Below are 25875 nucleotides of genomic sequence, written 5' to 3' on the forward strand. Positions count from 1 at the left end.
AAGTACATAAATAACTACCATATGAGCTGCAGTAACATACGTGGTGTATTAATCTGCAGAGGATAAGCAATGCTGCAGTAACAAATAAGATCCAAAACTCTCAATGACTTAATGCAATAGAAGTTTATTTCTCCCTCATGTCACAGTCCAGTGTGAGATGGCTGGCCTCTTCTGTCTTTTAGCCGTGCCATCTGGAATATGTGGCTTCCAGAGTCGCTACAACAGGGGAGGAGGGAAATGGAGCAGGCACACTAGCTCTTAAGCTCTTAGCTTGCCCTGGAATTAATACTCAACACTTCTACTGAAGTTAGACATAACTGTTCACATGGCTCTAAACAAGGGAGGGGCGCCTGGGTGGCTCAGTCGGTTAAGCTTCTGACTCTTGATTTCAGCTCAGGTCATGATCCCAAGGTCATGAGACCGAGCCCCATGTAGGGCTCCACACTGGGCGTGGAGCCTGCTTAGATTCTCTCTCTCCCTCTCCCTCTGCTTCTCCCCCCTCCCAATCTAAATAAATAAATAAATAAAAATAAAAAATTAAACAACTGAAGGGAGGCTTGGCAATGTGGAGGAACACATGGATACCTGGTGAGCACAAACTGTGTCTGCTTTAGGTAGGTTCAGAACAATCAGGGAAGGTTCAAAGGAGCAGAGTAGGGAAGAAAGGGGGTTGAGTAGTACTCAAGGCATATTTTGCCTATTTCATAGCTTTCTCAAAGCCAAATACTCTGTCTGAAATTTATCTATGCATCTCTTCAGAGTCCAGTGCCATCAGGCCATTTACAAATTAACTTAATATGAGAATGGAGAATTTTTCCCATGAAGTGTGCATTTTATCTGGGGTCTTCTGGAGATAATAAGCTCTTGGTTTTATTGCATATTTATTGTCTTTGTTTCACTATGTTCTATATTATTCATGACTTTAGGAGTGAGAATTTTGGGTCCACAATATTTTTGAATACTGTGAGCTTTCAGTACTCTTCAAATCACATCAAGTAGGACTTTGGGTTTTTCCCCTCAAGATGGGATTTGTTTGAGTAGGAGTTATCTAATATAACCATATTTAAATATGGCTAAGCATTCTCTCTGAATTAATCAGTTGGTATTTGTTAGTTTTTTTTCTAGGAAGAGAATCCAAGATCTTTCTAGGCCTAAAAGACAATGGGGAACCCCAGATAGGTAAGGCAACATTACAGTCTTGTTTGTGAGGATTGTGTTAACTTAAATAGGTAAGTAAGATTCTTACTTGCCCACTGACCTTGCATCCCAGGTTTATCCACTCTGTGGTCAACTGAATCCACTGAACCAATATTGTCCCCTCAGTTAAGTCAACACATGAAAGGCTAATCTTAAGTCAGTAGTTTTCAAATTAATCTGTAAATGGAATCACCTGGGCACCTATTAAAACACTGATACCTGGGCCCCATCCCCAGAAATCCTGATTTACTTGGTCTAGAGTCCAGCCTAGGCTTTGGGAGTGTTAGAAGCCCCCAGATGATTCTAATAAGCAGACAGGTTTGAAAACCACTTCGAAGCTCTTGTGTCCATCCTTCGGGTTCACCTTTGCTGCTGCTAACGTACTGTCTGTAAGCCTCTGCTTAGAGCAAACCTGTTCTCTGGGTCTCCAGCCAGTAGGACCCACTGACCTCCCATCCTTCACCACACCTTTTCTTCTTTGGCTCCTGAGTAAAGCCTTAATTTTGTCCCTTTTTTCTGATATCCTATTGCTTAAAAAAAATAATAATACACTTTATTTGTAAAGCAGTTTTAGGTTTACAGAAAAATTGGCCAGAAGTACAGAGTTTCTGTATTACTACCACTCCTCTTGTTTCTCCCATTATTAACATCTTGTGTTTGTGTGGTACATTTATTATAATTGATGAAGAAATATTGACCCATTATTCACTAAAGTCTGTAGTTTACATTAGGGTTCACTTTTTGTGTTGTACACTTCTATAGATTTTGATAAATGCATGTCATGTATTCACCATTACAATATTTTTTTTAAAGATTTTATTTATTTATTACAGAGAGAGAGCATGGGGGCGGGGGGCTCAGAGGGAGAAGCAGACTCCCCGATGAGCAGAGAGCCCAATGCGGGACTTGATCCCAGGACCCTGGGATCATGACCTGAGCCGAAGGTGGACGCTTAATCGACTGAGCCACCCAGGTGCCCTCACCATTACAGTATTATGTAAAATAGTTTCCTTGCCCTAAAAATTACCTGTGCTCTACCTATTCATCCTTTTCCCTCTGTGCTCCCTTCTCCAAAACCCTGGCAACCACCAATCTTTTTACTATATCTATAGTTTTGCCTTTTCAAGAATGTCATATAGTTAAAATGATACAGTATATAACCTTTTTATATTGGTTTCTTTCACTTAGTAATATACATTTAAGGTTCTTCCATGTCTTTTCATTGCTTGGTAGCTCATTTCTTTTTAGCACTGACAAATATTCCATTGTCTGGTTGTACCATAGTTTGCTTATCCAGTCATCTATTGAAGGATATATTGTTTGCTTCCGATTTTTGGCGATTATGAATAAAGATGCTATAAACATTGATGTGCAGGTTTTCATGTAGATAAAAGTTTTCAGTTCATTTGGGTAAACACCTAGGAATGCAATTTCTGGATTATATGGTAAGAATATGTTTAGCTTTGTAAGAAATTGCTAAACATCTTCTAAAGTGTCTAGCAATCCCACCATCAATGGATAAAATAGTTCCTGTTGTTCTACATCCCCACCAGCATTTGGTGTTTTGTATTTTAGCCATTCTAAAGGTGTATAGTGGTATCTCTCTCATTGTTTTAATTTGTAATTCTCTAATGACCTGATGCTGAGCATATTTCATATGCTGATTTACCATCTGCATATTTTCTTTGGTGAAGTGTGTGTTCAACACTTTTGTTCACTTTTTAATTGGGTGTTTGTTTTCTTATTGTTGAAATGTAAGTGTTCTTTGTATATTTTGAATACCAATCTTTTATCAGATGCTATAGACTGAATGTTTATGTTCCCCTAAAATTTATAAATTGAAAACCTAATCCCCAATGTGATGGTATTAGGAGGTAAGGCCTTTGGGAGGTATTAAATCATGAGGATGGAGCACCCGTGAATGGGATTAATGTCCTTATGAAAGAGACCTCAGAGAACTCCCTTGCTCCTTCAGCAATTTGGGAACACAGAAAAAGATGCCTGACTATGAACCAGAGAGCAGGTCCTCACCAGGCACTGAATCTGCTGATGCTTTGATCTTGGACTTCCAAACTCCTAGAATTGTGAGAAATTTCTGTTGTTTATAGGCCCCCCATCTATGTTATTGGTATTGTAACCTGAATTGCAGGTTACAATATTGTAAGATTGTCAAACATCAAATATGTGTCTTGCAAGTATTTTTTCCTAGTCGGTGGCTCATCTTTTCATTCTCTTAGCAGTGTCTTTTGCAGAGCAAAAGTTTTTAATCTGAATGAGGTTCAACTTACCAATTTTTCTCTTTCATGGATCATGCTTTGGTCATATTTAAAAATGAATTGCTAAATCTAAGGTCACCTAGATTTTCTCTTACGTTACTTTCTAGAAGTTTTATAGTTTTGTATTTTACATTTAGGTCTATGATACATTTCAAGTTAATTTTTGTGAAAGGTGTCTCTAGATGTACTTTTTTGCACGTGGGTGTCCAGTTTTCTGACACCATTTGTTGAAAAGACTATCCTTTCTCTGTTGGATAACCTTCAATCCTTTGTCAAAGATCAGCTGACTGTATTTGTGTGGATCCATTTCTAGGATCTATATTTTCCCATTGATCTATTTGTCTATTCTTTCACTAATACTACTGTCTGATTACTATAGTGTTACAGTAAGTCTTGAAGTCAGCTAGTGGCAGTCCTCTGATTTTGTTCTTCTTTTTCAATATTGTGTTGTCTATTCTGGATCTTTTGCCTCTCCACACAAATTTTAGAATCAGTTTGTGAATGAATATCCACAAAGTAACTTGTTGGGATTTTGATTGAGATTGCACTGGATCTGTAGATCAAGTTGGAAAGAACTGACATCGTAACAATTATTGGCTCTTTGTATCTATGAACATGGACTGTCTCTCCATTTATTTAGTTCTACCTTGATTTCTTTCACCAGAGTTTTGTAGTTTTTTTAATAGAGATCTTATACTTATGTTGTTAGATTTACACCTATGTATTTACATTTTTTTGGTACTAATGTAAACAGTGTTCTGTTTTTAATTTCAAATTCCCATTGTTCATTGCTGGTGTATAAGAAATCAGTAGAATTTGAATATTAATGTTATATCCTGCAACTTTGCTATAACCTAAAAATTTAATTTTTAAAAGGCTTGTTTTTAAACATAAATAATATAATATGCTTTAAATTCTCTCTTTTTCATGGATGGGTACATACACATATACATTGATGAGAGGTATGCATTGATAAGAGATGTGTTAGTGAAAATTGCTAGAACTGTAAGTAATCTTAGAACACTCCTCTCCAACCTACTCCTATTTGAAACCATTAGAAAGTTTGAAGGAGTGATTTGATTAGGCAATTGAGCTCAAAAAAGTTAATTGCAGGTACCAAAACTGGGATTTGAATCTATGTTCATTGCACACAAAGCCCATTTACCTACATTATATCACAATGGCTGTTTTAGAAAGGCATGGTCCCTTTGATAGCATAGAGCATTAGAGTCAGGAAGATTGATTTGGGGCTATTACGATAATGCAGGAGAGAAATAATGAGGGTTTGTCTTAAGAGAGTGGCTTTAAGGGTTACAAGAAAGGTTAGAGTCAAGATAGAGATGGATAGGACTTAGTGACAAATGAAGAACCTGAAGGAGAGGAGGAATCAAATATGATTTCTAGGTTTCTGTTTTTAGAAATAAAGTGGAAAACATTATTGTAACTGCAAAAGGAAATATAAGAGGGGGACAGGTTTGGGAGGAAGGTACAGGTTTGTCATGTGGGATGCTTTTGAGACATCCAGTAAGCATTTGGAAATAAATATTTAACACTCAGGAGAATGCTTGAGAATTCTTGGAGATACTATTTTGGAAACATCAGTATTTAGTGATACTTTTTTTTTTATGATTTGTTGTTAATTTATTTTAAAGAGAAAGAGAGCATGGGAGGGAGGGGCCAAGGGAGAGGGAGAGAGAGAATCCCAAGCAGACTCCCCACCGAGTGTGGAGCCTAGCGCAGGGCTCTATCCCATGACCATGAGATCATGACCTAAGCCAAAGTCAAGAATCAGACACTTAACCCACTGAGCCACCCAGGCACACTTTTAATTTTTAAAAAATTTTTTAAAAATAGTGAGGAAGAGGGAACCTTGGGGCACATGCCGTTGTTTACGTTGCAAAAGAGACACTTCCTAAGGTAATTGAGAAGGAGTAGGCAAGAGAGAATTAGAAGAAGACAGATGTTAGCTGAACCTATTGTGGTAATCATTTCACAATATATGTAAATCAAACCATCATGCTGTATGCCTTAATCTTATACAGTGATGTATACCAATTATTTCTCAATAAAACTGGAAAAGAGGTGGGGGAAGGAAGGGGGGGAGAGAAAGAGAGTGTGAGCGGGAGAGAGAACCAGGAAAGAGAGGGCCTCAAAAACCAAGGAAGAAAATTATTAAAAGAAAAATGGTGGGGTGCCTGGGTGGCGCAGTTGGTTGAGTGTCTGACTCTTGGTTTTGGCTCAGGTCATGATCTGGTGGTTGTGGGATTGAGCCCTGGGTAGGGCTCCGTACTTAGTGCGGAGTCTGCTTCAGATTCTTTCTCCCTCTCCCACGCCTCTGCCCCTCCCTGCTCGCACACGTGTGCGTGCTGTCCCTAAAATGAATAAATAAAATCTTAAAAAAAAAGAAAAATGGAACTATGAGGATACATTCAAATAATTTGTGGTTGGCCAGACTGACAAAGAAAGATTAAAGACTGTCTCATAAATCTTCAAGTACATAGAGCAGTTTATAGAGATGAAAGCTAAATAAATACTTGTTACAATAAGAGAGGGTGTAAGAATTTCAGAACAATAACACTCTGGAGATAGACAAATGAAAGCTGTTTTGTGTTTTCTGACTCTGGAAATATGTAAGACTAGAGATTTAGCTGTTCAGAAAAGGATGACTGAACACAGAACTCTCAAAAACCCTTCTAGGTCCCTTATTCTAGAATTCTAGGGGTGTGATTGTGTCAGATATTGTTATATCTCATGGATCCATCAAACAGGTACAATATGGGTAAGAACCGTATGCTCTGAGGTCAAGTCCTCATATGGACTGTAAAAGATTAAACATTTGTTTCCCTGATATTGTTAGCTATGTAACAGCTAAACATAGGTGATTTTTAAATGCTGTCAGAGTAGAGTGAAGAGTCATCTGCATAATATGTTACTTTGACATGTCAGTTAGTCTCCCCACTTTCTGATGAACATTACATCCACATTTTTCTCAACTGTATAGTCTCTGCTCTTTCTCATCCCACTGATCCTTTCCTTCTAGCTTACTTTGGACTGGCTCTCCTGCCTTTTACATAATTCTCAATACTTTTCCTTCATACTATGTGTTTTCTAGTTTTTATGGCCAAAATTTTCTTTTTAAAAAAAATATTTATCTGAGAGAGAGAGAGAGCATGAAAGGGAAAGAGATCATGAGCAGGGGGAGGGGTAGAGGGAGAAGCAGACTGCCCACTGAGAAGAGAGCCTGATGTGGAACTCCATCCCAGGACCCTGGGATCATACCTGAGCTGAAGGCAGACACTTAACCAACTGAGCCACCCAGGTGCCCTGTGGACAAAATTTTCAAGCAGATAATGATCTCATAAAGGTTCAGTCCCTAGAAATCATCATCAGGACCATGTATTATGTACTAACATAATTGCCGTGTCTAAAGTACCTTTTGCTTTGAATTTGAAGCAATGAATACAAAACCAATATACACAGTTGAACATTGAACAACACAGGGTTGAACTGCATGAGTCCACTTATACCCAGATATTTTTTTTTCAATAAATACAGTACAGGTGATGGGTATTGAGGAGGGCACGTTCTGCATGGAGCACTGGGTGTTATGCACAAACAATGAATCATGGAACACTATATCTAAAACTAATGATGTAATGTATGGGGATTAACATAACAATAAAAAATTAAAATAAATAAATAAATAAATAAATACAGTACAGTAATTAAAAGTATTTTCTCTTCCTTATGATTTTCTTTATAACATTTTTTTGCTCTAGGTTATTTTATTATAAGAATACTGCATAGAATATATAAACAAAATATGTGTTCATTGGCTGTTTATGTTATCAGTAAGGCTTCTGGTCAACAGTAGGTTATTAGTAGTTAAGTTTTGGGGGGGTCAGAAGTTATATGCAGATTTTCAACTGTATGGGGTCAGTGCCCCTAACCCTTCATTGTTCAAGGGTCAACTGTATATATGTCACCTCTGCTTCCTAATCCCTGATTCCCTTAGCCTTTCTCCATCAGAGCTTTGATATTTATCCCTTAGATGCTCTTCACTTTTTCTATTACCACTGATATTTTCCTGGCCAAGTACCATTGTCTTTTGTTTTGTTTTAGTTTCCATTCTTGATGTCTAAGTTATATTTGATGCTTTCTGATATATTCGATGCATCTTGTCTTGAAATCTTCCTCTCCCATTCCATGATGCTTTTACCTCTATCCACCAGTCTTCTCTTTTGGAAACAGAGTTACTCTCTTCCCCAGTGTCACTCCCACTCTGGCCCTCATCACCTGAGGACCTGATTTCTGCTGTAGCCTCTTCTCCCTGTGGTCATTCTCTCCTCTCTGTTTTACATCACCCTCAGGTGAGTCCCCAGTTTTCACCATTCTTTCATTCATCAGACTGTGATGGAACACCTGTCATGTACAGCACTAAATTATCCTAGGGGGAAATCTCCAAAAGATTAAGTCATGCTCCTTCCCTTTGGATGAACTTATAGGCTGGAGTGGCAGGTGCTCTTTGTCAAAATTGTGGAGGACCTTGTAAGCCACAGTAAGGAGTTGGGAGTCCAGTGTAAAGCCAAGGGGGTGACTTGATCAGATTGGGGTTTAGAAAGATCACTCTGGCAGTGATGGGGGTGATGGGATCTGGACAAGGAAAGTAGCAACAGGAATAAGGAGAAATGGACAGATTTAAGCCATATTTAGGAAATGGAATCAGCAGAATGTAGGGGATGGGAATATTAATTCATTCATTAATATTTCTAATGGTGACTCTGGCTGATGTTTGCAAAGTAGAGAAATAAACATTGTATAAAAAAATATAGATAAGGTTAAAAAAAACCAGGGCCTTTTAAATAGTAAGCTCAATTAAGTGGCAATTTCAGTTATATGCAAAGTTAGGTTACTGAGGTACTTTCTTTTGACTCCTTCTGCCTTCCCTACCCATTGTAGCAATGTTAGTTAATTATTTACCAACATGTCCCTGACCAAACATGCCTTGACCCATACTTGATTATTCCCATTTCTCACAGTTACCCCAACATGGAATGTGCCTCATTTCTGGCAGCCTGTGCCTTTCACTTTCTTCCTGTGCCTTTCAGTTTCTTCCATGAAGCCTTTTCAGGTGAATCCCTTACTGATTCTCCTTTTCTCTTCACCCTCTGCTCAGGAATCATGCCTATTGTACAGACTAAAAGATCTGATGTCAGTAAACACTTAGCCCACTGCCTGGCCCACAGTATTTCACAAATAGGAGCTACTAATATTACCCTGATACTGTTTTATTTTCTGACCCCCTGGTATAGGGCTTCACGCATAGCGGGAACTCAGTGTTGGGTAGATGGCATGCCCATTTTACGTTGATCTGATTATAAATTACATTATACAATGGCAGAAACAGAACTCTTTCAGAAAACAGGTTCATTTTTGGTCACCGTGTTTTAGGACAGTAGGTGAAACAATCTTCTTTTATTTTAACTGCATAAGTAGTTGATCTGTTTCTGACGACTGGAAATTGTTAAATTCTGTAATAGAGATAGTTCTGGAAGTGAAGGAAAATCAGTGTGGAACCCATCAAGAGCCATTTCTAAGATGTCCATTAGTAGTGAATTCCTTACCATTTGATTTTTCTGCTTTTTAACAGAAAACTGTTTTGGGGGAATCAAGATCCTATTTGCCCTATTGCCCAGATTGCTTTGAAAGCTCAGCTGACCAAAAGACTGGAGGACCTTGCCCATCCCAAAGAAGTCTCCCACCGATATGTACCTAACAGGTTAGTGTTTGTGTGTTACCAGGTTACTTTATCAGGAGTCCCTAGGGAAAATGAACACAGAACCCAGCCCTTTTATCTGAAAGCCATAAATTGTCCAATCTGTAGTAAAAAAATTGTTGAGGATTAAAGATTCTATATATTTCCTAATCTGATGCTACAGTAAAACTTTTCTAGCACAAGACTAATATTTAGCTATTGCTAACTTGTATTATATCTTATAATGTTTTGGCTTACTAGGATTTTGAGGGTTTTTTTTTTTAAGAGTTTATTTATTAGAGAGAGAGAGAGAGAGAGCAAGTGGGGGGAGGGGGAGAGAGAATCTCAGGTAGACTCATGCTGAGCACAGAGCCCCCCGTGGGGCTCGATCCCATGGCCCGAGATCATGACTGGAGCCAAAATCAAGAGTTGGCCACTCAAGCCCCAGTCACCCAGGTGCCCCTTGAGTTTTTAATAAAGTGGCAGTATCATGCTGGGATACGTACCATCTATAACATTGTTGTGCATGAACTATTTATGCATGCAACTTCTCGTGGATTTTGTATACCACCACGGGCTTAATTACCATGAGTTAATTATTACATGTAGAGGTAAGAATATCGTTCAGACTTTTGATACCCATTGCCAATTTGCTTTTAGTGCATGTTTGTTGAATGACTAGACTTTCTGCTGGTTGGTTCTTTGAGGAAAGACTGTGGAGGGGGGAGGGGATGAGCACAAGTAGTGAGGGAGGTTAAAGTAACAGGAAAAAGGTGAAGATACCATTATTTATCTGAAGTTTGGTTTCCAAGATAATTGAGGTAGCCATTTCTCTATCTCTTTTCGATATACGACTTTAGTCAAAAGTCAGCAAACTTTTTCAGGAAGTGGGTAGATAGTAAAGTTGACTACAAAGTCTCCATTGCAACTACCAACTCCACTATTGTAGCAGGAAGCAGCCACAGCCGTTATGAAAACTGAGCATGCCTGTGTTCCAATAAAACTAAACTTTTTGCATCTGTGCTTATGAGGTGTATTAGTCTGGATTTTTCTTATAGTGTCTTTGTGGTAATGTCTTTGTTTCTTGTAATGTCTTTACTTGTTTTTGGTAATTCTGTCCTCACAGAATCAATTGGAAAATATATAGAATTGGCATTTCTTGTTTATGTATTTCATAGAATCCACAATGAAGTCATTTTGGGTCTGGAGTTTTATGGTGGGAAGGTTTTTTAAAAATTTTTTATTTAAATTCAATTTTTTTTTTTTAAAGATTTTATTTATTTATTTGACAGGGAGAGACACAGCGAGAGAGGGAACACAAGCAGGGGGAGTGGGAGAGGGAGAAGCAGGCTTCCCGTAGAGCAGAGAGCCTGATGCGGGGCTCGATCCCAGGACCCTGGGATCATGACCTGAGCCAAAGGCAGACGCTTAACGACTAAGCCACCCAGGCGCCTCTAAATTCAATTTTATGTATATGTTTATACTGTATTGTTAGTTTCAGAGGTAGAACTTAGTGATTCATCAGTTACATATAACACCCAGTGCTCATTACATCACGTGCCCTCCTTAATGCCCATCACCCAGTTACCCCATCTCCCCTCCAGCAACCCTCAGTTTGTTTCCTAGAGTTAAGAGTTTCTTACGGTTTGCCTCCCTCTCTGTTTTCCTTTTATTGTATTTTTCCTTCCCTTCCCCTATGTTCATTTGTTTTGTTTCTTAAATTCCACACATGGGTGAAATGATATGGTATTTGCCTTTCTGTGACTGACTTATTTCACTTAGCATAATACCCTCTAGTTCAGGTTTTTAACTATAAATTCAATTTATTTAATAGATATAGGGCTGTTATGAATTTGTCAGAATAACGCTTGTTAAGGGGAGCATGGGGTCACAGTTCAACAATAGACCATAACAGAAATTGAAATAGAGAAGTTTATTACTCACAGATCCTAGAAGTTCCTGGTATGCCTTGAGGAGTCACACGTGGAGGTTAAAGCATGGTGCAGAGAGAGGCAGGACCTGGGGCACATGCCTTATTAGGGTCTGCAGGTGAAGTGCTTTGGGGTTCCTAGGCCAAGACCAGATTGGTCAATTCAAATGAAAGAGCAGGGTTTTGGTAAGCTTCTTGGGACTTATATCTAAAGGATGCATAAAGAAAGGAAGGCATTGGGAGTCAGGAGACTGTTGGTCACAGGGCTATTGGCAAAGTCATATCAGGAATGTACATTTACTTATGACTTGGTGGACTGGTATCTAGGGCATGTGCTTATGAGATGGGGGCCAAGGTCAGTTTAAGGTCCCCGGAGGCTGCTTGGTCAAACAAAATGGGTGCTGTGGCAGCAAGACCATGGAATTGCTTTGTAAACTCTTGACAAGGGCTCTTCATATTATATCTTTCTGAATGAGCATCGGTAGTATGTGTCTTTCAAAGAATTTATGTATTTCACCTAAGTTTTAAAATTTGTTGGCATAAACTTGTTAATATAGCCTTTTATTTTCCTTTTATTATCTGTGCAATCTCTAGTAATTGTCTCTGAGAGACTAAGAAGGTATTTGGTTTTAAAAGAAGCAAATTTTCTCTTTTAATTAGTTATTTTTTGGTCTATTTAAAAGAACGCAATTTATTACAGAAAATTAATCTGTTTTGGAATGGGATATTAAAAGCCAGCTGGAACTTGATGGCTGCAACCATTTCTGATGTCTCTCCATGTGGAGAATAGCTCACAGTAAAGGGGTAAACTATCATACCTGCTCCTAGGCCTAGAGTTGGGGGTCAGCGTTGGAAATTACTGTTGCTGGAATTCATGCTCGTTTCACTCAGTTTTTTTCTCTTCTGTAACTTCCAGGGCTCAGTATTACAACAGCTGCGGTAGAGAGTCTGTTATCTGGGAGATCCCTTCTCCTGCACTGTTTAGCCAGCCCTCCAAAAGGATCCAGAAGCTGGCACTGCCCAACAGATTCAAGAAAGAATATCTAATAAAGAGGTAGAGTACCACGATAATCTCCATAAATCCTAATTTCATTAAACCTCACAATATTTTTCTTATTATAGTGTATGTAGTTTCATAAACTAAAAGTTCACTTGTGTTTCAAAGGATCAGGGTAAAAACTCAAATGTATGCAGCAATTGTAGGTAATCAGAGGGTCATCACCAGTAATTACATTAGTGGGGTTTTTTGTTTGTTTTTTGAGAGAGAGAGACACAGCATTCATGAGCAGGTTGGGGCAGGGCAGAGGGAGAGAGAATGTCAAGCAGGCTCCATGCCCAGCACAGAGCCTGACTTGGGGCTCAGTCTCACGACCCTGAGATCACGACCTGAGCTGAAATCAAGAGTCAGACACTTAACCAAATGAGCCACCCAGGTGCCCCACCAGTAATTACATTTGACTCAAATTGTGGTGAAACTAAAATTCACTCTGAACTTAACCATTGTCAGCCAATTCAAAGGAAATATGCAAATGAAACATTACATATGCAACATTACATATGAAACATATGCAAATGAAACAAATTTTTGCAGTTTGTAGAACTTGATGTTTCTCTTTTGTTTCTATGACTTTTCAAATGTTTTTCCTTTTGCTTTGAATGCTGAATTTCTCCTTGTCTTTAAAAGACAGCTGAGGTGATACTTCCACATGGGAGCTAAGATTGTGAGGGGGTTGTTGGAAAAATGTTAAGTCGATTAATGAAGTATGTATCGTGTACAATCACAGGGAGATGATAGTACCACTGTATAGTACTTTAGTCAAGACACCTTAAGTGTATGTGTCTACTTATGGATGTTATACCCTAAGAAACTGATAATAAACTTGAGACTATTCAGAAGGAGCTGAATGAAATGTTGAGGCCTCTGGAAACTATGTTACGTGAAAAATAGTTAAGAGAAATGACGTGCTTAGCCTAGAGAAAGACCAAGAAAGCAGCGATAGCTGTGCTCAGATATTGAAAGGGTCAGCGTCTGAACGAGGAAAAGGAGGAAAAGTAAAATTACTTTGTGTTGATCCTAGAACTAGGTCTAGAACAAGGAATTTACAGAGCAGCAGGCATCAGCTAGGTGTAGGAAAATCTTGCTGACTAGCTCTCCAGTACTGGAAATGTTTATCTGGAAAAGTCAACTGCCACCTCCACCCCAACCCCTGAAAATGCTTATTCAAGCACAGGCTGGAATGGTGAGTTTACATAGATTTTAGAAAAGATTCCTGCATTCAGAGAGAAATTGAACTGGACCCCTTGGGTCTTTTTCCATCACAGACTCCACATAAAATTTGTTTGCTTATTTATCAGTTCATTCAACAAAATCTGCTAATTTAGTTAAAATGTACATATAACCTGATAGTTATATAACTATATTCATTTATTTTATATTTTTTATATATCTGTATTTATAGTCCAGAGGAATGCTTTGTTAGTATATCACCACTTTTTAAAATTAATTTATTTTTTAAATTTAAATTCAGTTAATTCACATATAATGTGTTATTGGTTTCAGAGGTAGAGGTCAGTGATTCATCAGTCTTATATAACACCCAGTGCTCATTCTATCACGTGCCCTCCTTAATGCCTATCACCCAGTTACCCTGTCCCCCCACCCACCTCCCCTCCAGCAACCCTCAGTTTGTTTCCTATAGTTAAGAGTGTCTTATGGTTTGTCTCCCTCTCTGATTTCGTCTTGTTTTATTTTTCCCTCCCTTCCCCTATGATCCTCTGTTTTGTTTCTTAAATTCCACATATGAGTGAGATCATATGATAATTGTCTTTCTCTGATTAACTTATTTCGCTCAGCATAACACCCTCTAGTTCCATCCATGCTGTTGCAAATGGCAAGATTTTAGTTTTTTGATGGCTGAGTAATATTCCACTGCGTATATAAACCACATCATCTTTATCTGTTCATCTGCTGATGGACGACATCTGGGCTTTTTCCGTAGTTTGGCTGTTGTGGACATTGCTGCTGTAAACATTGGGGTGCAGGTGCCCCTTCGGATCACAACTTGTAACTTTGGGATAAATACCCAGTAGTAATATGTCACCACTTTTTGAGAGACCTGAGTTTGATGTTTCATATAGGTGAAACCCCCTTGAATGTTAAAACTTTCTGTGTTTTTAAGTTGTTTCCCTGCTTTCCTAAGCAGACTTCTCAGCTATTAAACATACATGTAACCTTTGTTCATTGGCTTGAATCTTTATTATGAACATCAACTCTTATACTTCAATACTGAAAACCTCCCAGGAGCTGTCTAAGTATGAAGCACAGTTTTTCTTTAGGCTAAGTATTCTGACTTCTATGCTTTTAGATTATTAAATATTTGCTTATAGTTTTCCTGTCTTTTTTTTTTTTTGGTCAGGGGAATGGTCTCTAGGCTCTTTTTTAAAAATTTAATTTAATTTCAATTCCAGTGTAGTTAGCATACAGTGTTATATAAGTTTCAGGTATACAATATAGTGATTCAGCAGTTCAATACATTACTCATTATTCATCAAGGTAAGTGTACTCTTAATCCCCTTTGCCTGTTTCACCCATCCCCCACCCACCTCCCCTCTGGTAACCATCAGTTTGTTCTCTATAGAGTTAAACATTTCTTGGTTTGCCTCTCTCTCGTTTTTGTTTTTGTTTTTTTACTTTATCCTTTGTTTTGTTTCTAAAATTCTGCATACGGGATAAGTCATATGGTATTTGTCTTTCTCTGACTGGTTTATTTCACTTAGCATTAAACTCTCTAGATCTATCCATGTTGTTGCAAGTGGCAAGATTTCATTCTTTTTTATGACTGAATAATATTCATTGTGTACATATACCACATCTTCTTTATCCATTCATATACTGATGGACACTTGGCTGCTTCCATAATTTTAACTAGCCTCTTTTTTCCCAATTCTGTGCATTAGGAACAGATAACTAAGCTTGTTAGAATTGTGTGAGGGGGGAAAAAAGCAAGTGTTTAATGAAGACACACAGGGCTCTCCAATAAATGTATTATATGAACTCGGACTTTGTGTCATATATTTTAGCTGATTCACTAGAGGAGCTCAACAGCAGACTTGAATAGTCAGAAGAAAGAATCAGCAAACTTAAGGATAGGTTAATTGAGGCTATCTGAGCAACAGAAGGAAAAAAGAATGAAATAAAATTAACAAAGCCTCATGAACAAGTTGAATTTATCCTAGAAATACAAGAGTATGTTGGAATCAATAGATTACAATCAATATAATACATCAAATTAATAGAATAAGAAAACCAAAACCATGTGATCACTTCAGTAGACTCAGAAAAATCATTTGACAAAATTCAACACACTTTCACAATAAAAATTCTTAACAAACTAGATACAGAAGGGAATTTCCTCAGCCTGATAAAGGGCATCTACAAAAAACCCACTGCTAACATAATAATTAATGGTGAAAGACTGAATGGTTTCTCCCTAGGATCAGGAATAAGACAAGGATGTCAGCTCTCCCAACTTTTGTTCAGCATCATACTGGAGATTCTAGTTAGGGCAATTAAGCAAGGAAAAGAAGTAAAAGGCATTCAGGTTGGAAAGGAAAAAGTAAAACTATGTCTATTAGGAAGGCACAGAATCCAAGAGCAATATACAAAAAACAATTGTATATCCATTAGCAATGAGCAATCTGAAAATGAAGGTAGGAAAACAATTCTATTTGCAGTAGCACCAAAAAGAACATTATAATACATGGAATGCCATATTACTCAGCCCTTAAAAGGAAGAAAATTCTGACACATGCTCCAACATGGATGGACCATGATGACATTAAGCTAAATGAAATAAGCCAGTCACAAAAAGACAAATACTGTATAATTGCATTTATATGTGGTACCAACTGTAGTCAAATTTGTAAAGAAAAAAGTAGTATGATGGCTGGCTGGGACCAGAGGGTGGGGGAAATTAATTGTTTAATTGCTGTAGAATTTCACAAGATCAAGAGTTCTGCAGATGGGTTATACGACAATGTGAATGCACTTAACACTACTATACTATACACTTAAGAATGGGTAAGATGAGGGTGTCTTGGTGGCTGAGTCGGTTAAGCACCCAACTGTTGATTTTGGCTCAGATCATGATCTCATGGGTCGTAAGATCGAGTCCCGTATTGGGCTCCATGCTCAGTGGGGAGTCTGAAGATTCTCTCCCTCTGCCCCCTGCTACTTGTGCTCTCTCTCTCTTTCTCTCAAATAAATAAATAAATCTTAAAAAAAGAATGGCTAAGATGGTAAATTTTATGTTATATGTATTTTACTAAAATTAAAAATAATAAAAGAACAAAATACTTAACAAAAGAAGTTCAAGGCATGAACACTGAAGACTACAAACATTGTTAAAAGAAATCGAAGACTTAAATAAATGGAAAGACATTTCCTGTTCATGGATTGGAAGTCTTAATTTTGTTATGATGGTAACTCTCCAGATTGATCTACATATTCAGTGCAATTCCTATTGATAACCGGCTGCAATTTTTGGTATAAATTGACAAGGCAATTCTAAAATTCATATAGAAAAGCAAGGGACCTAGCATAGCGAGAAACAATCTTGAGAAAAACATATTGAAAACTTACTTATTTATTTTTAAAGATTTTTTATTTATTTATTAGAGAGAGAGAGAGAGAGCATGAGTGGGGGGGGCAGAGGGAGAGAGAGAAGCAGATTCCCCACTGAGCAGGGAGCCCAATGTGGGGTGCTGTCCCAGGACCCTGGGATCATGACCTAAGCCGAAGGCAGACGCTCGACCAACTGAGCCACCCAGGTGCCCCTGAAAACTTATTTAAAAGCTACAGTAATCAAGACAGCATGATACTGGCATAACAATAGACATATAAATCTATGGAATAGAACTGAGAGTCCAGAAGTTAATCCTTATATTTATGGTCAATTTATTTTTGACAAGAATGCCAAGACTATTTATTTATTTATTTATTTATTTATTTATTTATTTTTAAGATTTTATTTATTTATTTGACAGAGAGAGACAGTGAGAGAGGGAACACAAGCGGGGGGGTGGGAGAGGGGAGAAGCAGGCTTCCCGCTGAGCAGGGAGCCTGATGCGGGTCTCAATCCCAGGACCCTGGGATCATGACCTGAGCTGAAGGCAGATGCTTAATGACTGAGCCACCCAGGAGCCCCGCCAAGACAATTTAATTGGGGGAAAATAGTCTTTTAAACAAATAGTGCTGGGATAATTGGACATCCAAATGAAATTGAACCCCTACTTCACATCATACAGAAAAATTCATTTAAAATGGATCACAGGCTGGCTCCGTCAGAAGAGCATGTGACTCTTTATCTCGGGGTTGTGAGTTTGAGTCCTACATTGAATGTGGAGATTACTGAAAAATAAAAAAATCTTAGGGGTGCCTGGGTAGCTCAGTCAGTTCAGTGTCAGACTCTTGATCTCAGCTCAGGTCTTGATCTCAGGTGGGCATGGAGCCTACTTAAAAAATAATAATAATAATAAAATAAAAAATTTAAAAATCTTAAAAAAAATAAAATGGATCACAGACCTATAAATATAAGAGATAAAATTATAAAAACCCTTAGAAAAACACAGACATCAATCTCTGTGACTTAGGCAATGGTTTCTTAGATATGACAACAAAAACACATGACAAAAAATAAATTGGATTTCATCAAAAGTAAAAACTTTTGTGCATCAAAGGACACTATCAAGAAAGTAAAAAGATAACCCACAAATTGGGAGAAAATATTTGAAAATCATATATCTGATAAGGGACTAGTATTCAGAATATATATATATATAATTTTTAGAACTATACAAAAAAAGTCAACACAATTTAGAAAATGGGCAAATTATTTGAATAGACATTTCTCCAAAGAAGACATACAGATGAACAGGAAACACATACGAAGATGCCAAATATCACTAGTCGTCTTCGAAATACACATTAAAATGACAAGATACTACTTTAAACCTTCTAGAATGGCAATAATAATAATAATTAATAGAAAATAATATGTATTGGTGAGGATGTGGAGAAACTGAAACCCTCCTACATTGCTGGTTAGAATGCAAAATGGTGCAGCTTAAGTGGAAAACCACTTTCTAGCTCCTCAAAATGTTAAGAATACAGTTATATGATCAGCATTCTATTTCTAGGCATGTACCCAAGAGAACTAAAAGTTTATGCTCACACAAAAACTTGTACATGAATATTCATAGCAGCATTTCATAATTGCCAGAAAGTGGAAACAACTCGAATATTTATCATGGATGAATGGTTAAACAAAATGTGGTAAATCATTTAATGGAATATTATTCAGCCATAAAAAAGAATGATGTGCTGCTACATGAATCTTGAAAATATGCTAAGTGAAGGAAGCCAGATACAAAAGGCTACATATTTGTATGATTCCATTTATTTGAAATTTCCAAAATAGGCAAATCCATAGAAACAGAAAATAGATAGTGGTTCTGGGGGCACAGGGTTGGGGAATGAAGTAATGGAGAGGGACTGTTAATCAGTATGGGGTTTCTCTTTGGGATGATGAAAACATTCTGAATTTAGATAGTGACAGTAGTTACATAACTTTGTGAATATGCTAGAAACCCCTGAATTGTACACTTTAAAAAGGTAAACTCTATGGTATGTTAATTGTGTATCATTTTTAAAAACTAACAGACTACCCCTAGAGGGTAATCATATATTTATTTGTGAAAAACTTTTTTCATATTAGGTTTGTAGGTTTGTGGTTGATAGGTTTTTGTACCAGGAAAGGAATATGTGGGGAACAGCCTATGAAAATTGGCCAAGCTGCTGGGAGTTATGAGCAGCACCATCTCAAACTGCACTGCAGAGGAGACTGGCTATCACAGAGGGGTCCTTGGTAGTGACTGGAATTTTTTATCTCAGGAATTTAATATGAGGTTTTGGTAGGAAGTAAAGTTTAAACTGCAAGTCTCAACCCATCAGTGGATCATGAAATTGATTCCAGTTTTTTTTTAATAAAATCAAATGAAATTTTAAAAATCAGAATACCTTGCTCAGGGCAAGCATTGTTTCATAATAATTTTGTTTCAGATACATGCGCGCGCACACACACACACAGATTTACATATACTGTATCACAATATAACTTCTTACTGTGGATCATAGTAAAAAAAACTTTAGGAAATACCAATCTGGTAGAAAAAAACACTAATGATTATGGGAAAAGAAGTTTCTGAGGTAGGAAAAATTATACATAATTGATCAGAGGTTGAGTACAGCAATGAAAAAATGCAATTATTTTTCCTCCAATGATTATAATATTTCATGTTCCATTTGCATATAGGCCTTACAATGATTACTTAACAAGAGATTCTCTTCAAATCTCTTATCCTTCTGCCCGGATATTACAACTCTCAATAGCCAAAGCCATAAATCCAAACTACGTTCCTCCAAAAAGGGTAAGTCCATCTGAAAGAAACAGTTCCTGATTGATTTTGTTAACAACACGTTTATAACTGTAACATGCTCTCCTCTTATTTCTAGGTATATTTCACTTTTCTCCCTGTTTATTTTCCCCTCTCATCATATGAACTTTTCTGCCTACCTCCTCTATGCCTATTGTGTCACCTAGGATTTGATCAGAGAAGCAGAACAACAATGCAGAATTAGACCGTAAGCAATTATGGAAGCTGATAGAGAAGTCCATGGAAAGCTGTTTTGGCAGTTGGAACTTGGGTCTGGTTATAAATCTAGAAGCAATGACAGATAGTAGGGATAGGTCAGCAGCTACCTGGAAGGTATCTACCTCAGGGGAAACTATTACAGGTTCTTCAGGCAAGGGAACTCTAACCCCTTCAGGCAGGGGAAGTATGGCTGATTGTATTGGTAAGGAAGGTTCAGCAGTACTTAGGGGCTTAAAGTCCCCAGCTTTGTTGGAATCTGCCCATATATCCCTATCCCAATTTCCAAGGTCCTATTCCTTCCCAATCATTGCTCTAACTTTAACATAGGAGACCATACAAATTTGATAATTCAGTTTGCACTGTAATTAACCCACTCACAGAATTCGATTGTGAGCTTGGTTTTCAGAATTTTCATCCCTATGACCATAGAATATAAAGGTTTCTTTTAGGGAAGTTACAGAAACTTTCTGGTCCCTTACCCAGACATTAAGGTGGGAACTTAGAGGCCCGAGCCAGTCATTTCTTAACTCACTTTCTCTAGTGCACTTAGAGACAACCAACTAGGGAAGCCTGGGTTTGCTCGGTTGGCTAAGCATCTGCCTTCAGTTCAGGTCATGATCCCAGGGTCCTGGGATCAAGTCCCACCTCGGGCTCCCTGCTCAGTGGAGAGCCTGCTTCTCTCTCTGCCTGCCGCTCCCCCTGCTTGTGCTCTCTCTCTCTTTCTCTGACGAATAAATAAATAAATAAAATCTTAAATAAAAAGAAACAACCAACTAATCCCATTATACTTGTTTATTTCACTAAAATAATTTCTGGCAGCAGCTGCTTGGTCACCCAAAGTCTTGCTTTTTATTTTGCCAATGCATGCTATGCACTACCAGTACTTTTTTTTTTTTTTTAACTACTGGCAAAAGTATCATTAATACCTTTAAATCTAATCAGCTCAGAAAACAAATTACAGATAATCTAGAATCAATACAGAGAACCAGTTCTTAAAGTTGTGAGTTGTGATTTGGTTATCTGTTGCTTCCTACCAAACTTAGTGGTGTAAAACAACAAGCATTTTATTACGCTCAAGGATTTTGTGAGTTAGAAATCTCTCAGTTGGGATATCTCTAATGGCTTGGTTGTCTGAAATGGTAGGGGGCTGAAAGTTCCTACCGTAGTCAGCTAGGGCTGCTATAACAAAATACCAAAGACTGGGTGGCTTGAAAGACATTTATTTCTCACAGTTCTGGAGACCAAGAAATCCAACATCAAGGTGCCACCAGATTCTCTTCTTGATGAAGATCCTATTCCTGGTTTGCAGCCAACCACCATCTTGCTGTGTGCTCCACATGACTTCTTCTTTGTGTGTGCACAGAGAAAGAGTTCTTATCTCTCATAAGGACACCAGTCCCACTATGAGGGTTCTACCCTCATGACCTCATCTAAACCTAATTACCTCCCAAAGGCCTCACCTCCTACTATTATCACATTGAGGATTAGGACTTCAACGTATGAATTTGAGGGGGACATAAACAGTCTGTCCATAGCAACAGATGTATGTGGTGCCCAGGCTGATGTGACTTAAAGGCTAGACTCAGTTGGGAATATTCACAGGAGCACTTTCATGGGGCCTCTCCATGTGGCTGAGACTTTTCTCCGCATAGCGGCTATATTCTGAGAAGGAATATTCTAAAATGGAGTGTTTCAAGGGTGAGCATTCCAAAACAACCACGTGGCAGCTGCATGTTTTTTTATGATTTGGTCTTGGAAGTCACATAATGTCACAGTCATACTCTGCAGTCATACTCTGTTGATTGATACAGTTCCAAGTCACCGGATTCAAGGGGGCAGGGACACAAACCCCACCTGTCAATGAGAGAAGTGGCAAAGAATTTATAGCCACTCAAGAAAAAAACCTTGGTATCCTTGAGCATGGTTTTGTATACAGAAAAGACTGTTCAGAGGTATGCTCTTGATTTAAATAATTAATAGTCCATTTTTAAAACTTTAAATTAAAAATCTCTTTCTTAGGCTTTTACGTTTAGCTTGCAAGTTTTATTACACTGTTTATAATTCTAGCAGTCTTTAACAATGACTTTGAAGAGTTCTGAATAATGTTTGATTTGGTTTCTAAATGTAATCAAATACCTTCAAATAATTTAAATTATATTTGTTAATATTTTAATTTGATTTCTTTTTTAAGCATTTTACTTCAACCATCTACATTAACAAACAAAATTTCAAATATTAAATACTATTTAAAAATCAAATATATCAAATTTATAAATATGGTGAACTTAAAGTTTCAATGTTATCAGAATGACATAAACTTAAGATTTCAACTTAATGTTATAATTCTAAGTCAAATACTCAATTATACGTTTCAAGTTGCAGTTGTAGGGTTAACACTCTAATAGACCAAATTCTCTTAAACATGGACATGCTTTTATTTTGTTTTGTTTTGTTTTGTTTTTTTTTAAAGGTTTTTTTATTTATTCATTCGAGACACAGAGATAGAGAATATGAGCAGGGGGAGAAGCAGAGGGAGGGGGAGAAGCAGGCCCCCCGCTGAGCAGGGAGCCCGATGCGGGGCTCGATGCGGGGCTGGATCCCAGGACCCTGGGATCATGACCTGAGCCGAAGGCAGATGCTTAACCATCTGAGCCACCCAGGCGCCCCTGTTTTGATTTGTTTTTAGTAAACTCTACACCCAATGTGGGGCTCAGACTCATGACCCCAGGATCAAGAGTCACATGCTCCACTGACTGAGCTAGCCAGGCGCCCTCATGCACATGCTTTTAACTTTAGTAATATACACGTACTTTTTATTTTAATAATTTCTAAGTTACTGAAAAAAATGCAAGAAGTAACATTTTGTTCCATTTGTTTTTTCATTCTCTCTCCTCCATGTAGGGTGTGTGTATGTGTGTGTGTCTGTGTGTGTATTTAATTTTTTTCCTGAATCATTTTTGAGAGGTACAGACATCATACACCCATTTTCCTAAATACTTCAGTGTGTATTTCTTAAGAACAAGATCATTATCTTATGTAACCACAGAATTATTATCAAAATCAGGAAGTTTAATTGATAAATACTCCATGGTCCATGTCCAAATTTCATCAATTGTTGCACTACTTATTCTTTTTTTTTTTTAAAGATTTATTTATTTATTTATTTGAGGGGGAGAGAGAGAGAGCAGGGGGAAGGGGCAGAGGGAGAGGGAGAGAGTTAAAATCTCAAGCAGACTTCCCACAGAATGCAGAGCTCGACACAGAGCTCCATCTCACAACCCCAAGATCATGACCTGAGCCAAAATCAAGAGTCAGACGCTTGACCAGCTGAGCCACCCAGGTGCTCCATTGCACATACTTATTCTTAACACAAAGTATTAATTCTATGATTTTGATTCTCTTAACTTTTTTACAGTTAATGCTGAATCTTCCCAGTTTTAAAATACACATTCCCACAAAGGAAGCCAAGTTACTGTTACAGGTACCTTAGGTTACTTGTCACCAGAGACTTTGGATGGATGAACTGTAGAGGTCTTTTTTTTTTTTAATTTTATTTATTTACTTGAGAGACAGAGAGTTCGAGAGAGAGAGAGAGCATGAGGAAGAGGGAGGGAGAAGCAGGCTCCCGGCTGAGCAGGGAGCCTGACGTGGGGCTTGATCCTAGGACCCCAGGATCATGACCTGAGCCGAAGGCAGACGCTTAACTGACTGAGCTACCCAGGCTCCCCTGTAGAAGGTCTTTTACCTCTGTGAATGTCATACTGAGTCTCTTTTTATGGTAACTTTGTCAGAGACTACAAAACTTAAAAAGTGTTGGTTTCATAACTCACTTAGTTCATATCTATCATTCTCTCTACTTATAGATGTCCGAAGCTCCTATTCAGACTAATCAACCTGTGTAGATTTTTTAAATCGTTGACTCAAGAGATTTTGACTTTGAAGACTCTTATTTTATATTTAGCAGATACCTTTGAGTATTGACCACCTGTACTCTGCATATCTCACATGGCTTTATCTAACTTACTGTCCTAATTTATAAGGTCATTTTACCAACATGTTCCTCCCCAATCATTCTCAATCTGATTATTTTCTGAGAACAAAAATTTGAGAAGTAAAGTTACCAGATTAAGTGTATGAACATTTTTGAGGTGATTCATATATTATCCCAAAATGTGTTCCAACAAAAGTGATTTTGATTTACATATTCACTTGCATTATTTGGGCTGACTTTTACACTGCACTCTTGCCAACATTAGATATTATTTATTTTACAAAATGTTAATTTTAAAAATGCTATCTCATTAATAAAAATGCTTTCATTTTTCTGATTACTAATAAATTTAATAGTTCCCAACATTTATTTACCTGTGTAGTTTTCTTTTGTAAACTTGTCTATTCGTGGCTTTATTTATTTTTCTACTGGTCTGTATATTTTTTATTGATTCATAACAGTTCTTTACATATTAGAGGTATTCTTCGTCATATGTCTATGTATTTTTCCCAGCTTATATTTTGAAATTCTGGAGTTATAATTGATATAAAATGCATAGATCTTAAGTGTATAGTTTAATGAGCTTTTAACAAATGTATATATCCATTCAATAACCACCTCAATCAATATACAAAACATTATCCCCAAAATTTTCCTCCTGTTTCTAGTCAATTCCACTCTACCCCTGCCCTAGAGTCAACCACTTCCAGATTCCTATCACCATAGATTAGTTGTATTTATTATTCTTTGTAGGTTTATATAAGATTTATATTATTTCTTCCTCTTAAATATTTGATAGAATTTACTATTGAAGCAATCTGCGCTTAGTGTCTGTACAATTCCATGAAGTACTAATTAATCATTTCCAATAAATAAAGCTTTGTCTCCTATCAGACTCTGGGAAAATCAAAGAAATATATGACAACCGCTGTTTTCAATTAAGGCTTATAATCAAAAAAGGAAATAAATCATTCATTTACTCAATTCATTAAACAAGTATTTCTTAATCAATTATATAATACAGGATACAACAAGAATAATAAAACCGTTCCTTAAAGTAAATTTCAATTTAGAAGAAACCATAGACCTATAGGTAAATAATTAAGATTATTTGATACTCATAAAAGAGAATAAATAAAGTATTGAGAGATATCAGAAGAAGAGTGGGAAAATCCAAGAAAGATTCTCTTATCATGGAATTGTGCAGACAGATAGGATCTTAGGTTTGAATCCCAGCTGTGCAACCTATTCACTATAAAAACTTAAGTAAATTTCTGAACTTCATATAGTACCTTAGTTTCTCCATGAGTGAAATGCAAATAAAAATGATACCCTAGGTGAGGAATAAATGAATTAGTACATGTAAAACACTGTCAGTATCATCACTGTCTTAACACAAAAAGGGATTTGCAACATACCTTCTATATTATTTTTCTGCCCACAGTTAAAACCTTATTTTATTTCCAATTATCGATTATATTCCCTCTCAAAGTCTTGTGGTAAGTTTTGAGTTTGAATACTAGTAATTGAAATAGAAGACCATGTAAATTGAACACATTTCCACAATTCAGACAGTGAGAAATGACTTGGGGGACTAACAGCATTGTCTATGGAGAATGTGATTCTGCCTTTCTTCCTCTTGGCTTTGGTTTCTTTTTCTTACCTGTTCCAATTAGAAGAGAACCACTTGAATTCACTTTAAGTATGGGGATTTGTGATAACGTGAGTCCCAGTTTCCAAAGGGCAAAAGCAGTTAAGAACAAAGCAGAGCTCCCCCACTTAGACTGTGTTCTCATGTAGTAGGCCTGAGCCTTCCCTCTTGGCTGAGTTTTTCATTCCACAAATCAGCATTACCATTTATCTCTTAGTCAATATGTAATGTTGCCATTTCCTCCCCATCTTTAGTTTAACAGTAAGTTCCTGAAAAGCTGGGTTGGATTCCATACAACCTAATTTGAGAAAGACTGAAATTGATCCTTTCAGCTATGATCATGGGTTACTGCAAGACTCTCAT

The 25875-nt window shown here is 37.4% G+C and overlaps 1 protein-coding gene across 3 annotated transcripts in view; it reads left to right on the forward strand.

The window, feature by feature from the left end:
- SPMAP2L (sperm microtubule associated protein 2 like) overlaps positions 1-25875 on the forward strand; it is a 52468-nt gene that overhangs the window by 21510 nt on the left and 5083 nt on the right. For all 3 annotated transcript variants that reach the window (XM_036084282.2, XM_036084281.2, XM_036084283.2), the window contains exons 3-6: positions 1114-1179; positions 9124-9252; positions 12075-12212; positions 19531-19645. In XM_036084282.2, coding sequence (XP_035940175.2) covers positions 1114-1179; positions 9124-9252; positions 12075-12212; positions 19531-19645 — 448 coding nt within the window. The remainder of the gene's footprint in view (positions 1-1113; positions 1180-9123; positions 9253-12074; positions 12213-19530; positions 19646-25875) is intronic.

Source organism: Halichoerus grypus, chromosome 3 (genome assembly GCF_964656455.1).
Source record: "Halichoerus grypus chromosome 3, mHalGry1.hap1.1, whole genome shotgun sequence".
NCBI classification, from domain to species: Eukaryota; Metazoa; Chordata; class Mammalia; order Carnivora; family Phocidae; genus Halichoerus; species Halichoerus grypus.